Here is a 16,510-nt window from a genome sequence, read left to right on the forward strand (position 1 = left end):
GCTCTAGCAGCTCCTTGGTTCTTCAACCTGGCCTATGTGTTTCCACCGTTTCCTCTGCTCCCTCGACTGATTACCAAAATCAAACAGGAGAGAGCATCGGTGATTCTGATAGTGCCTGCGTGGCCACGCAGGACCTGGTATGCAGACCTAGTGGACATGTCATCTCTTCCACCATGGACTCTGCCTCTGAGGCAGGACCTTCTAATACAAGGTCCTTTCAATCATCCAAATCTAATTTCTCTGAGACTGACTGCATGGAGATTGAACGCTTGATTCTATCAAGGCGTGGCTTCTCTGAGTCAGTCATTGATACCTTAATACAGGCTCGGAAGCCTGTCACCAGGAAAATCTACCATAAGATATGCCGTAAATATCTTTATTGGTGTGAATCCAAGAGTTACTCATGGAGTAAGGTTAGGATTCCTAGGATATTGTCCTTGCTCCAAGAGGGTTTCGACAAAGGCTTATCAGCTAGTTCTTTAAAAGGACAGATCTCTGCTCTGTCTATTCTTTTGCACAAGCGTCTGGCAGAAGTTCCAGACGTCCAGGCATTTTGTCAGGCTTTGGTTAGGATTAAGCCTGTGTTTAAAACTGTTGCTCCCCCGTGGAGCTTAAACTTGGTTCTTAAAGTTCTTCAGGGAGTTCCGTTTGAACCCCTTCATTCCATTGATATTAAACTTTTATCTTGGAAAGTTCTGTTTTTGATGGCTATTTCCTCGGCTCGAAGAGTCTTTGAGTTATCTACCTTACATTGTGATTCTCCTCTGATTTTTCATTCAGACAAGGTAGTTCTGCGTTTCAAACCTGGGTTTTTACCTAAGGTGGTTTCTAACAGGAATATCAATCAAGAGATTGTTGTTCCATCATTGTGTCCTAATCCTTCTTCAAAGAAGGAACGTCTTTTGCATAATCTGGACATAGTCCGTGCCTTGAAGTTTTACTTACAGGCTACTAAAGATTTTCGTCAAACATCTGCCGTGTTTGTCATTTACTCTGGACAGAGGAGAGGTCAAAAAGCTTCGACAACCTCTCTCTCCTTTTGGCTTCGGAGCATAATACGCTTAGCCTATGAGACTGCTGGACAGCAGCCCCCTGAAAGGATTACAGCTCATTCTACTAGAGCTGTGGCTTCCACCTGGGCCTTTAAAAATGAGGCCTCTGTTGAACAGATTTGCAAGGCTGCGACTTGGTCTTCGCTTCACACCTTTTCAAAATTTTAAAAATTTGACACTTTTGCTTCTTCAGAAGCTGTTTTTGGGAGAAAGGTTCTACAGGCAGTGGTTCCTTCCGCTTAATCCTGCCTTGTCCCTCCCATCATCCGTGTACTTTAGCTTTGGTATTGGTATCCCACAAGTAATGGATGATCCGTGGACTGGATACACTTAACAAGAGAAAACATAATTTATGCTTACCTGATAAATTTATTTCTCTTGTAGTGTATCCAGTCCACGGCCCGCCCTGTCCTTTTAAGGCAGGTCTAAATTTTAATTAAACTACAGTCACCACTGCACCCTATGGTTTCTCCTTTCTCGTCTTGTTTCGGTCGAATGACTGGATATGGCAGTGAGGGGAGGAGCTATATAGCAGCTCTGCTGTGGGTGATCCTCTTGCAACTTCCTGTTGGGAAGGAGAATATCCCACAAGTAATGGATGATCCGTGGACTGGATACACTACAAGAGAAATACATTTATCAGGTAAGCATAAATTATGTTTTTCAACCTAAAACGTAAGTTCATGAATATAATGTAGGGTGAAAACTCGCCATGATTGAAACTAATTAATTAGGCATAGAGATCCGCAAATGAAAAGTTTGATATCCAATTTCAATATCCTGGAGAGAAACTGGGTGTATTGGACAGAGGTATTAGCCGCTAGATTAAATGTCGTCTTGGGCTTTATATATGTAGGGGCAACTCACCCAAGTACTTACTGGGCTGTGTAAGGGCCGTGGATCACCTTTGATTCCCTATCAGGTGTAAAACAGACCTCCCCTATATCAGCGTTCAGCAGAGCCACAAACAATTCTAACATTAGAAATGCGGTACCTCTTCCTTAGTGATCAAACCTTCCATTCTCAAAACTACAGGTATGCCATTCAGTGGTTGTGAGAGGCTGTTAGTCGTACCCCACGCCTCCTCCACTGTTGTAAGTAAATTGCTTGGATTGCGGATCAAATTGGGGAATTTTCTCATTGGAGTTCCAAACTTAGTCTGGAGGCGGACAGCTGTAACCCCCTCCGACTTTCCAAAGCAAACAGCTACACGCGTTTCACCCGTGGATAGGCAGGCTTCTTCCGGCTGTGTTGTAATGTGTGTGTGTATGTGTGTGTGTATATATATATATATATTTATTTATATACAGGGTATGTATGTGTATGTGTGTGTATATATATATATATATATATATATATACATATATATATATATATATAGGCATGTTTTATTTCTTCTTAATTGTCATAAATACAGCAAGGATTTAAGAGATGATTGAAACGCATAACTATTGTGTGGGGGCTATATAATTAAACCGCTAAATGTAAAGGCCAAATTCTCACCTCCGTTTAATGGACATTCTCTTTTTCACATTTGCACGCAATTACGCTATTTACATCATCTGTTCGTGCCATTTTTTTTGCAGCTAAAATTATTGCGCCTTTTTCTTCTGTTATGTGTGATCAGTCCACGGGTCATCATTACTTCTGGGATATAACTCCTCCCCAACAGGAAATGCAAGAGGATTCACCCAGCAGAGCTGCATATAGCTCCTCCCCTCTACGTCAGTCCCAGTCATTCTCTTGCACCCAACGACTAGATAGGATGTGTGAGAGGACTATGGTGATTATACTTAGTTTTTATGACTTCAATCAAAAGTTTGTAATAGCACCGGAGCGTGTTATTACTTCTCTGGCAGAGTTTGAGGAAGAATCTACCAGAGTTTTTTACTATGATTTTAACCGGAGTAGTTAAGATCATATTGCTGTTCTCGGCCATCTGAGGGAGGTAAAAGCTTCAGATCAGGGGACAGCGGGCAGATGAATCTGCATTGAGGTATGTAGCAGTTTTTATTTTCTGAATGGAATTGATGAGAAAATCCTGCCATACCGTTATAATGACATGTATGTATACACTTCAGTATTCTGGGGATGGTATTTCACCGGAACTACTCTGTTAAAAGTCACTAATCCTTTTAATAAGTATTTATCATGTTAAACGTTTTTGCTGGAATGTAGAATCGTTTACATTTCTGAGGTACTGAGTGAATAAATATTTGGGCATTATTTTCCACTTGGCAGTTGTTTGGTTTTAATTGTGACAGTTTCGTTTCTCTTCACTGCTGTGTGTGAGGGGGAGGGGCCGTTTTTGGCGCTCTTTGCTACGCATCAAAAAATTCCAGTCAGTTACTCTTATATTTCCTGCATGATCCGGTTCATCTCTGACAGATCTCAGGGGTCTTCAAACTTCTTTGGAGGGAGGTAGATTCTCTCAGCAGAGCTGTGAGAATTTTATATTGACTGTGAATAAAAACGTTGCTCTGTAATTTTTATGTCAAATTAATTATTGTTATTTTTCTAATGGGAACAAACCTTTGCTAAAAGTTGTGTTGTTTTAAAGTTTGATGCTATAACTGTTTTTCAGTTCATTATTTCAACTGTCATTTAATCGTTTAGTACCTCTTTGAGGCACAGTACGTTTTTGCTAAAAAAGATTATAACCAAGTTGCAAGTTTATTGCTAGTGTGTTAAACATGTCTGACTCAGAGGAAGATATCTGTGTCATTTGTTCCAATGCCAAGGTGGAGCCCAATAGAAATTTATGTACTAACTGTATTGATGCTACTTTAAATAAAAGTCAATCTGTACAATTTGAACAAATTTCACCAAACAGCGAGGGGAGAGTTATGCCGACTAACTCGCCTCACGCGGCAGTACCTGCATCTCCCGCCCGGGAGGTGCGTGATATTATGGCGCCTAGTACATCTGGGCGGCCATTACAGATAACATTACAAGATATGGCTACTGTTATGACTGAAGTTTTGTCTAAATTACCAGAACTAAGAGGCAAGCGTGATCACTCTGGGGTGAGAACAGAGTGCGCTGACAATACTAGGGCCATGTCTGATACTGCGTCACAGCTTGCAGAGCATGAGGACGGAGAGCTTCATTCTGTAGGTGACGGTTCTGATCCAAACAGATTGGATTCAGATATTTCAAATTTTAAATTTAAATTGGAGAACCTCCGTGTATTACTAGGGGAGGTCTTAGCAGCTCTCAATGATTGTAACACCGTTGCAATACCAGAGAAACTGTGTAGGTTGGATAAATACTTTGCGGTACCGGCGAGTACTGACGTTTTTCCTATACCTAAGAGACTAACTGAAATTGTTACTAAGGAGTGGGATAGACCCGGTGTGCCGTTCTCACCCCCTCCAATATTTAGAAAGATGTTTCCAATAGACACCACCACTCGGGACTTATGGCAAACGGTCCCTAAGGTGGAGGGAGCAGTTTCTACTTTAGCTAAGCGTACCACTATCCCGGTGGAGGATAGCTGTGCTTTTTCAGATCCAATGGATAAAAAATTAGAGGGTTACCTTAAGAAAATGTTTGTTCAACAAGGTTTTATATTGCAACCCCTTGCATGTATCGCGCCGATTACGGCTGCGGCAGCATTTTGGATTGAGTCTCTGGAAGAGAACCTTAGTTCATCTACGCTAGACGACATTACGGACAGGCTTAGAGTCCTTAAACTAGCTAATTCATTCATTTCGGAGGCCGTAGTACATTTAACCAAACTTACGGCTAAGAACTCAGGATTCGCCATACAGGCACGTAGGGCGCTGTGGCTAAAATCCTGGTCAGCTGATGTTACTTCTAAGTCCAAATTACTTAATATACCTTTCAAGGGGCAGTCTTTATTTGGGCCCGGTTTGAAAGAAATTATCGCTGACATTACAGGAGGTAAGGGCCACGCCCTACCTCAAGACAAAGCCAAAGCTAAGGCTAGACAGTCTAATTTTCGTCCCTTTCGGAATTTCAAAACAGGAGCAGCATCAACCTCCACTGCACCAAAACAGGAGGGAGCTGTTGCTCGTTACAGGCAAGGCTGGAAGCCTAACCAGTCCTGGAACAAGAGCAAGCAGGCCAGGAAACCTGCTGCTGCCCCAAAGACAGCATGAACCGAGAGCCCCCGATCCGGGACCGGATCTAGTGGGGGGCAGACTTTCTCCCTTCGCCCAGGCCTGGGCAAGAGATGTTCAGGATCCCTGGGCGCTAGAGATCATATCTCAGGGATACCTTCTAGACTTCAAATTATCTCCCCCAAGAGGGAGATTTCATCTGTCAAGGTTGTCAACAAACCAGATAAAGAAAGAAGCGTTTCTACGCTGTGTACAAGATCTGTTATTAATGGGAGTGATCCATCCGGTTCCGCGGTCGGAACAAGGACAAGGGTTCTACTCAAACCTGTTTGTGGTTCCCAAAAAAGAGGGAACTTTCAGGCCAATCTTAGATTTAAAGATTCTAAACAAATTCCTAAGAGTTCCATCGTTCAAAATGGAAACTATTCGGACAATCTTACCCATGATCCAAAAGGGTCAGTACATGACCACAGTGGATTTAAAAGATGCTTACCTTCACATACCGATTCACAAAGATCATCACCGGTATCTAAGGTTTGCCTTCTTAGACAGGCACTACCAGTTTGTAGCTCTTCCATTCGGATTGGCTACGGCTCCAAGAATCTTCACAAAGGTTCTGGGTGCCCTTCTGGCGGTACTAAGACCGCGAGGGATTTCGGTAGCTCCGTACCTAGACGACATTCTAATACAAGCTTCAAGCTTTCAAACTGCCAAGTCTCATACAGAGTTAGTTCTGGCATTTCTAAGGTCGCATGGATGGAAAGTGAACGAAAAGAAGAGTTCTCTTTTTCCTCTCACAAGAGTTCCATTCTTGGGGACTCTTATAGATTCTGTAGAAATGAAGATTTACCTGACAGAAGACAGGTTAACAAAGCTTCAAAATGCATGCCGTGTCCTTCATTCCATTCAACACCCGTCAGTAGCTCAATGCATGGAGGTGATCGGCTTAATGGTAGCGGCAATGGACATAGTACCTTTTGCACGCCTACACCTCAGACCGCTGCAATTGTGCATGCTAAGTCAGTGGAATGGGGATTACTCAGATTTGTCCCCTACTCTGAATCTGAATCAAGAGACCAGAAATTCTCTTCTATGGTGGCTTTATCGGCCACACCTGTCCAGGGGGATGCCATTCAGCAGGCCAGACTGGACAATTGTAACAACAGACGCCAGCCTACTAGGTTGGGGCGCTGTCTGGAATTCTCTGAAGGCTCAGGGACTATGGAATCAGGAGGAGAGTCTCCTTCCAATAAACATCCTGGAATTGAGAGCAGTTCTCAATGCCCTTCTGGCTTGGCCCCAATTAACAACTCGGGGGTTCATCAGGTTTCAGTCGGACAACATCACGACTGTAGCTTACATCAACCATCAGGGAGGGACAAGAAGCTCCCTAGCAATGATGGAAGTATCAAAGATAATTCGCTGGGCAGAGTCTCACTCTTGCCACCTGTCAGCAATCCACATCCCGGGAGTGGAGAACTGGGAGGCGGATTTCTTGAGTCGCCAGACTTTTCATCCGGGGGAGTGGGAACTTCATCCGGAGGTCTTTGCCCAAATACTTCGACGTTGGGGCAAACCAGAGATAGATCTCATGGCGTCTCGCCAGAACGCCAAACTTCCTCTCTACGGGTCCAGATCCAGGGATCCGGGAGCGGTTCTGATAGATGCTTTGACAGCACCTTGGAACTTCGGGATGGCTTATGTGTTTCCACCCTTCCCGCTGCTTCCTCGATTGATTGCCAAAATCAAACAGGAGAGAGCATCAGTGATTCTAATAGCGCCTGCATGGCCACGCAGGACTTGGTATGCAGATCTAGTGGACATGTCATCCTGTCCGCCTTGGTCTCTACCTCTAAGACAGGACCTTCTGATACAGGGTCCATTCAAACATCAAAATCTAACTTCTCTGAAGCTGACTGCTTGGAAATTGAACGCTTGATTTTATCAAAACGTGGTTTTTCTGAGTCGGTTATTGATACCCTGATACAGGCTAGGAAGCCTGTTACCAGAAGGATTTACCATAAAATATGGCGTAAATACCTATACTGGTGCGAATCCAAAGGTTACTCCTGGAGTAAGGTTAGGATCGCTAGGATATTGTCCTTTCTACAAGAAGGTTTAGAAAAGGGTTTATCAGCTAGTTCATTAAAGGGACAGATTTCAGCTCTGTCCATCTTGTTACACAGGCGTCTGTCAGAAAATCCAGACGTCCAGGCCTTTTGTCAGGCTTTAGCTAGGATCAAGCCTGTGTTTAAAGCTGTTGCTCCGCCATGGAGTTTAAACTTAGTTCTTAACGTTTTACAGGGTGTTCCGTTTGAACCCCTTCATTCCATTGATATAAAATTGTTATCTTGGAAAGTTCTGTTTTTAATGGCTATTTCCTCGGCTCGAAGAGTCTCTGAGTTATCAGCCTTACATTGTGATTCTCCTTATCTGATTTTTCACTCAGACAAGGTAGTTCTGCGTACTAAACCTGGGTTCTTACCTAAGGTAGTCACTAACAGGAATATCAATCAAGAGATTGTTGTTCCATCCTTGTGTCCAAATCCTTCTTCAAAGAAGGAACGTCTTCTACACAATCTGGATGTAGTTCGTGCCCTCAAGTTCTACTTGCAGGCAACTAAAGATTTTCGCCAAACTTCTTCCCTGTTTGTCGTTTATTCTGGACAGAGGAGAGGTCAAAAAGCTTCTGCTACCTCTCTCTCTTTTTGGCTTCGTAGCATAATACGTTTAGCCTATGAGACTGCTGGACAGCAGCCTCCTGAAAGAATTACAGCTCACTCCACTAGAGCTGTGGCTTCCACTTGGGCCTTTAAGAATGAGGCCTCTGTTGAACAGATTTGCAAGGCTGCAACTTGGTCTTCGCTTCATACTTTTTCCAAATTTTACAAATTTGACACTTTTGCTTCTTCGGAGGCTATTTTTGGGAGAAAGGTTCTTCAGGCAGTGGTTCCTTCTGTATAATGAGCCTGCCTATCCCTCCCGTCATCCGTGTACTTTTGCTTTGGTATTGGTATCCCAGAAGTAATGATGACCCGTGGACTGATCACACATAACAGAAGAAAACATAATTTATGCTTACCTGATAAATTCCTTTCTTCTGTTGTGTGATCAGTCCACGGCCCGCCCTGTTTTAAGGCAGGTAAATATCTTTTAAATTATACTCCAGTCACCACTTCACCCTTGGTTACTCCTTTCTCGTTGATTCTTGGTCGAATGACTGGGACTGACGTAGAGGGGAGGAGCTATATGCAGCTCTGCTGGGTGAATCCTCTTGCATTTCCTGTTGGGGAGGAGTTATATCCCAGAAGTAATGATGACCCGTGGACTGATCACACAACAGAAGAAAGGAATTTATCAGGTAAGCATAAATTATGTTTTTTTTCTGATAAAAGCCTGCTCCCACATCATTATGTGCTCTCAAATTTCTAGAGCGCTATATGCAGCGCTTGCTTTTACTAAACGATGTTAGCTAACATGATAAATCTTCATTTTTTTCAGCTTTGTTTTTTCCTTTACCTCTCAAACCTGCTGTATTAAGGAGCATGTGATATTATTGCAACTAATTTTTTTTTTTTATATATATATATATATATATATATATATATATATATATATTTTTTTTTGTCATGATGTATCAAACTGAACATGCCTCAGATGTTACTATAGGAACTGAGCTGCATGAACATGTTTCTACCAAAGCTAAGTGTGTTTAGTGTAAAAAAGCTGAACTGATTTCTTCAGCTCAATTATGTTGCTCTTGTTTTGAAAATTTACTTAATTCTGACAATATTTATAAAAGTACAAATGCATCCTCTTTTTTCCTTCTCAGTCTAATGCACAAGGCATTCCTTCAACAATGAAGGATTTTATTGCTGCAGCCATAGAGAAGGCTATGACTGCTATATTACCTTCAAATAAATGTAAAAGGACATTACATAATTTTCCTAAATCTAGTGAATTTTGTACTAACCGACTGACTTATCTTCTACTGATGTGGGTTCCTCTGATTCAGAGGATCCTACATCAGAGACTGAAAATTATAAAAATAATTCATAAAAATTGAACGTATCCGCTCTTTTAAAGGAAGTATTATTTACTTTGAGGAGTCTAAAACTCCTGATGATAAACCTTGTAATTGTTTAAATTCTGTATTTAAGACTACTGTTATAACTCATGAAGTTTTTCTATTCCAGACGCTATCTCTAATGTGATTGCTAAAGAATGGTCTAAACCTGGTACCTCCTTTTAACCATTCTTCTAGGTTTAAAAAATTGTATCCTTTAGCTATTGCTAATATGGAATTTTGGGAAACATTCCCTAAGGTTTATGGGGTTATTTCCACTCTTGCCAAATGAACTACCATTCCTATGAAAGACAGTACTTCTTTTAAAGACCCTTTAGATAGGAAGCTTGAATCTTAACTTATAAGGGCATAATTACATACTGACTATATTCTTAGACCAGTTATATCCATGGCTGATGTTGCTGTTGCCTCTGCTTTTTGGTTAGACAGTCTAGCTCAGTAGTTGTCTTCAGACCCTGAATAATCTAACATTCTAATTCAAGATGCAAATCTTTTTATTTGTGATGCAATCTGTGATGTCATGAAAATAAACATCAAATCTAGCTATTCTTACTAGAAGAGCTCTATGGCTTAAATCTTGACATGCTGACATGGTGTCTAAAACAAGATTACTATCTTTTCAAGGTAAAAACTATTGTTGTTCCTTTGAAGACATGGTTGGAGGATCAATTTACCAAAGCGTTTCTTGATTCCTTAGACAAAGGTCACCTTTTTAGGTTTCCAGATAGATTGTGTCCATGACTTATTCCCTAACTGAAAAGAGACGGTTGAAATTGGTTTTATCTTGTCTAAACATTCAGTCCCTATCATTCTCTTCAGTTACCATGTGTTATGGAAGTTTTAGGTCTCATGATTGCTGCATCGGACGTGATTCCCCCTTTGCTCTTTTTTATATGAGACCTTTACAACTTTGCATGTTACGCCAATGGTGCAAGGATTATACTCGGATATCACAACTGATATTCTTAAATCCCAACACACAACTTTCTCTCACTTGGTGGTTAAACCACCACTTTATTCTTAACGGGGCCTCCTTTGTGCACCCTACCTGGTCTGTGATCACCACAGGTTGGGGAGCTGTCTGGGGGTCTCTGACAGCACAAGGAGTTCAGAATCCTTTAGAGGCGAGGTTACCAATAAATATCCTAGAACTCTGTGTTCTTGTCAGAGCTCTTAAAGCTTGGCCTATTGAAAATAGAACCTTACATTCGTTTTCAGACAGACAATATCACGACAGTGGCATATGTCAATCATCAAGGGGGAACTCACAGTCCCCTAGCTATGAATAAAGTATCTCGAATACTTTCTTTGCGGAATCCAATTCTTATCTAATAACTGCGATTCATATCCCAGGTGTAGACAATTGGGAAGCGGATTATCTCAGCCGTCATTCTCTACATCCGGGGGAGTGGGCTCTACATCCAGATGTATTCTTTCAAATTGTACAGATGTGGGGCATTCTAGAAATAGATCTGATGGCCTCTCGTTTGAATGGGAAACTTCCCACGTACCTCTCCAGTTCCAAGGACCTCAGGCGGAAACAATGGATGCTCTAGCAGTACCCTGGTCTTACCAACCTGCTTACATTTTTCTTCCTCTGGTTCTAATACCAAGAGTGATCTCAAAGATCATGATGGAACAATCATATGTGTTTCTGATATCCCCAGTGTGGCCTCACAGGATTTGGTATGCATACATTGTCCGAATGACCAGTTGCCTGCCTTGGCCTCTTCCTCTAAGACCAGACCTTCTTTCTCAAGGTCCGTTCTTCCATCCAGATCTCAAATCTCTAAACTTAATGGAATGGAAATTGAACGTTTAATCCTCAGTCATAGAGGTTTCTCTGACTCTGTGATTAACATTATGATTCAGGCTTGCAAGCCTGTTTCAAGGAAGATCTACCACAAAGTTTGGAAAACTTATATTTCATGGTGTTCTTCTCATGACTATTCCTGGCATTCCTTTTGGATTCCTAGGATTCTCCAGTTTCTTCAGTATGGTTTGGATAAAGGTTTGTCTGCCAATACCCTGAAAGGACAAATCTCTGCTCTCTGTTTTATTTCACAGAGATATTGCTAACCTTCCTGATATTCACTGTTTTGTTCAGGCTTTAATTCAAATTAAACCTGGCATTAATACCAGATTAAAACTCCAGGGAGGAGAAATAGATTTAAATGAAGGCATATATTTGATATAAAATATGTGTATATAGGTAACAAAGTTTTACATTCTAAGGATGGATGTGATTATTGATACAGGTGGTAGGACAAATAGGAAGTTATAAACTTAAACAAAAGACAAGTTATTTACATATGCTAATGTAATTTACTCTTCCCAATGATTTCAGCTTGTCCCAAGTAAAGAAAAAATCTCAGGATATAAGAAGGACAGCTTGAGAGGGAGTGTGACAGTTGAGATGGAAGGTTGGTAGGTTTATACATACACACACACACACACACACACACAATGACACTCTACACAACACAAACACGTACACTCACATACACACACACACAGTCATACTAAATAGGAAGTAAGGGGTTTGTTAAGTGCATACACTCACACACAACCTGCAGTAATCGATAGATAGGAAATGTGTGTTTTGGAGTGAGAACCTCTTAATGTAACTATCTCTGTAACCTCTGTAATGTGGGCAGATTCTATTTAAATCTCTCTCTTTGGTAAAGAACCCAGTGTCTGGTAGATCATTTAGCCTGGATTTACTATAAGTAATATAGAGGCTATACTTCTGTAGCAGTACACATACAATATTTACCTGTGACTGGTGGTAAAGAGTGAATTTTGTACAAGTGTGTGGTGAGGTAAAACTAGGGATTATTACATTTATTACACAATGCAGAGGATATTAACCAGAGCATATCCAAAGGGGATTTATTGATCGTGATCCTAGTGGATTGGAGGGATAATTGTGTATTGCCTCCTTTTAAACTTGTACATAATTTAGATATTCTACTTTTGTCCTGGAAAGTTCTGTCTGTTGGCTATTTCTTCTGATTGAAGTTTCTGTACTGTCTGCTCTTTGTTGTGAGCCTCATTATCTTGTTCTTAATCATGATAAGGCAGTTTTAAGACCTAAGTTTTATTATTATTATTTTTTTGCCTAAGGTGGTTTCTTCTGATAATAACAATTGTGAGATTGTTGTTCCCTCTTTTTGTCCTAATCCAAATAATTCTAAGGAGAGGTTTTTCTATAATTTGGATGTGGTCAGAGCTTTGAACGTCTATTGGCAGGCTACTAAGGATTTTAGACAACCTTCTAGCTGCTTGTTCATTTTTTCTGGTTCCGGCAAGGGTCAGAAGGCTACTGTCGTTTTGTTAGTCTCTTGGTTGAAGCTTTTGATTCATTAAGTTGGGGGTGGGCCAGTCTCCCCCTAAACGGATAACTGCCCAGTCTACCAAATAAATAGCTATCCTTGGGCTCTTTAAAAATGCAGCTACTTGGTCTTCCTTACATACCTTTACTAAATTCTACCATTTTGATGTTTTGCTTCTTCTGAAGCAGCTTTTGGTAGGAAAGTCCTTCAGGCAGCTGTTTCTGGGCATTATTATTTTTGCATATGTATTTTTTCTGCATTGAAATAAAATAAACTAATAAGCCAATCTAATTGGAATAGTATAAGCCTGGTCCCATCCAGATTACTTGTGGACTCCATATCTGGGGTATTAGTATCCAGTAGTAATAGATTGTGAACTCTCACCACTTTTTTTTAAATAAAATCTAGTTTATGCTTAGCTGATAAATTCATTTCTTTCATGGTGGTGAGAGTCCATGAGACTCCGCCCATTATTTAGATTTTTTTTTTCTGGCGACCAGTTGAAGTATGCACCTCCTTTTTTTCCCTGCCCTTTTCTGTTTTGTTCTTCTTTCTTTTCCTACATTCTTTTTTTGGTTTGGTTATATGTCAGACTAGCTTCCTGTAAGATGGGAGTTTTTTAGTTTTTTTTAAGGGCTCTTGGTGATTTGGGATCTTTGCCTTCTCCTAGTGGTCAGAAGTATAATTCCCAGGAGTAATGGATTGTAGACTCTCACCATCATAAAATAAATGAATTTATCAGGTAAGCATAAATTATATTTTCCTTTTGCCAACAACAGTTTAATTTGGGATATTTTTGTGCATGATGTTTGGACTGATGTGGTTTGACCTTTGCTTGAGCTCACATAAGTTATGTCTTCTTGCTTAATTGACTGTTGCTTGCTCTTCAGTGTTTGACAATTGGCCTTGCTATTCTGCTACTGCAACTGTTTTGCATGACTGATGTTACAGTAATAATAAATACATGTGACATTGGTATACAATAATAGTATGTATCAATGTTCCCGTCATTAGTGTTGCTATAATAGGAGTGTGAATCAGCAATTGCAATTTGTCTTTGTGTCTCCCACTAGAGTGTTTTTTTTATATTTGTGCATCTAATGTAACCAGTGGCTAAAACTGAGGTCTGCTTATGTTTTTTTCTCTGATGCTTGGTTGGTACTGCAGTTTCTGTTTTCACTTGAAATGAAAGCAGGTTCAGTGTTTTCCTATACTCGTATTTGCATGGTTGGCATTCTGGTTGATGTGTGCATGTTCAGTGTGTGATGATATCATTATTGTGTACTATTAATTTCCCTTGACAATTTCCTAGGCCTCTTTTTCCCAGGGCAAGCAAATATGCCACAGGGGGAAGGCTCCTTCAGCTGGAACTGGATGAACACAACCAAATCAAAGTCTGTCATTATTAGACGCGAAACATCTCCCTAGGCAGATACATGGAGCATGCAGCACCTTAACCTAAAGAGATCACTCTTATAAAAACAATTTACCTCAGTTGAGTATCCTATATGCCGTTTATAGAATCATAAGTCAATGCATTTGAACAGCAGGATTGCGTGTAACATTATTGCAGTGTTTACTCTGGGCATGCAAAGCTAGGGGTATGTCAGGCTTAGCATGTAACAGTGTGTTACATCTTTGGCCAAGAGAGGACTTGAAATTCCTGTATGATGATTTGTAGATCATTCATAACCCCCATCCCAGCAAGAATATTATAAAGCTTAATATCCTTTTTTTATCTAATGTTCTCACAACAGTACTGTCACTAAATAAGCAACTGTACATCCTTATGGGGTAGATCAACTCTGTATACTCGTCTTCCCTCTAATCTTCAGTTTGAGTTTGCTGCTTTTCTACTGCAGACTTTTTTTCACAGAGGAAGAAAGAAAAATGTGACACCTTTGTTCTAGCTTTTTCTGCTACAATTGGACCAGGATGGTGATCTTTCAGGCAGCCTGTATCCCTGATGGGCTTAATATTGTTGTGACCTTGGCACAAGGAAATAGTTGTTAATTTACTATATTGGAAATTTGTACTGTTGTCATGCACTTTGACACAAAAGATTTGTAAAAATACCATCAGCTTGTTGAGATAGGAGTAGATCTTCCCCCAATAGCAGTTTTTCTTCTTACTGAATTTCTGTAAGAATATGGAAATTTAAGAATTATCTGTCTCATTCAGAGCAAAATCCGATCTTAAGGCTTTTGACTTTAAGTGGAAAGTTAAACATTTTTAATAAAAAGTTTTAATTGACGACACATTTTTTTCTATAGCAACATATCAATTTTCTGTCTTTGAAAGTGATTTTATGCTTACATCAAGCAATTATGTGGCACTTTCAGGAACACCGTAGAATAAAAACTAAATTTAGATGCAATAAAGTTTATAGGTCTCCAGGAACCTCAGAGCTTACAAATATAGGCAACTCAATGATTCATAGAGAAAAGTGGCTGAGCCTCAGATTGAATTTTGCCATCCTCTCTGGCTGAAATGTGAGGTTTGTTTTTGTTTTGTTTTTGGGGGGGGGGGGGGTCTCGGACCAGATTTAGAACTTTAGACACACCCGCAGAGTGCCTTAGCCATCCTACTCGACGGGAAAAACACATTTAACAATGACTGTACATTATTAATAGTATCTTTATACGTAATGTGACAACTGCACTATATGGGGGTACTATAAATAAATATGGGACAGGGAAGGCAGTCTAAGATAGGGTTACAAGGCCCAGCTCCCTGACATAAATTGTTCTAATCTGAATTCTTACATACAATACAAAATGTAAGCAATATATATGTACATATTTTTCAGTATATTTTTTGCTATATTAAATATAATATATATTTCATTTACCTATTTTATTGTATTGCTGTATTCTAACCCATTAAATTCACAAATAAAGTGAGAGCCCCAAATTTAGCCACATTGCTTATAATGGTTCGCAGGTCTCACATCAGCAGTTTATTTTTAAGAAAAACAAAACTTTAGTATATCTAGTCCAGCAGTTGCCGTTTATATTCAAGATTTACTGAGCTATCAGACCATCTACTCAGCAGAATGTCTGCTGCTTAAGTAAACGGTGCATCTTATGGCATTTAGGGAAAACAGCAAGATACTTTAGCATTGTGTGAGTAGCAAGGATATTTAGGCCTTTAAGGAAATGCATATATGTAGTTGAATTTTAAAGGAATCACAAGCTCATATATAGCAAACTGTTATGCTTTTACAGTGGATCAACCAAGACCAGAAACAATAATCTGCTGTTTTTGCATTACTGTAATTCCCCAGTCTGTCATATTTTATAATGAAAACTTGAATATTGTCATGTTTGGTTGTGATTCTGAATAGAGAATATTCTGACAATCTCAATCTGTTTCTACTTTATTTTAGACTTAGAGAGACACTGAATACATTTCATGCAACTCCCTCTAATCATGGGCGCTGCCATTATGGAACCTACGTTACACTGCACATGTGCAACAGTTCTACTTTAGATACCTACAAACAGGTCAGATAGTGAACGATAGAAGGCGGGGAATAACCTCAATACTATGCTTATAAAATATATTGAGTGTTTAATGTCCATTTTAAATCTGTGGCCACCAAAACCTATTAGAGGGTGTCATTTAACTCTTCAAATGATATGAAGAGTGGAATGTTGCTGCTCTTCAAATTCTGAAGTTATTCTAGGATGCCATTGATAATTACAGTTGTAATTAAACTTCACACTCAGTTACTCCTGTCGATCTTCACCTAGATGTCCTATTTTTCAGAGCTTTGAAAGACTTTACCCAGTTTCCTATCATTTCATTCCTACGTGGGATTTGAAACTGATGAACTTACATATTGACTCTCAAGATAATTTTTTAATGTCTACATTCCGAAAAATGGGAAATTTAGGATCTTAACTTTGTATTCTTCCTTTCCAGATTCTTCCCTTATTAAAAACAGGT

At 39.9% G+C, this 16,510-nt stretch overlaps 1 protein-coding gene across 1 annotated transcript in view; it reads left to right on the forward strand.

Moving 5' to 3' along the window:
* LOC128653403 (centrosomal protein of 164 kDa-like) overlaps positions 1-16,510 on the forward strand; it is a 262,023-nt gene that overhangs the window by 243,509 nt on the left and 2,004 nt on the right. Inside the window, exon 33 of the mRNA XM_053706655.1 lies at positions 13,872-16,510. This exon is cut by the window's right edge and continues 2,004 nt beyond it. Within this exon, the coding sequence (XP_053562630.1) occupies positions 13,872-13,968 (97 nt within the window). The 3' untranslated portion in view covers positions 13,969-16,510. The remainder of the gene's footprint in view (positions 1-13,871) is intronic.

This window comes from Bombina bombina, chromosome 3 (assembly GCF_027579735.1).
Source record: "Bombina bombina isolate aBomBom1 chromosome 3, aBomBom1.pri, whole genome shotgun sequence".
NCBI classification, from domain to species: Eukaryota; Metazoa; Chordata; class Amphibia; order Anura; family Bombinatoridae; genus Bombina; species Bombina bombina.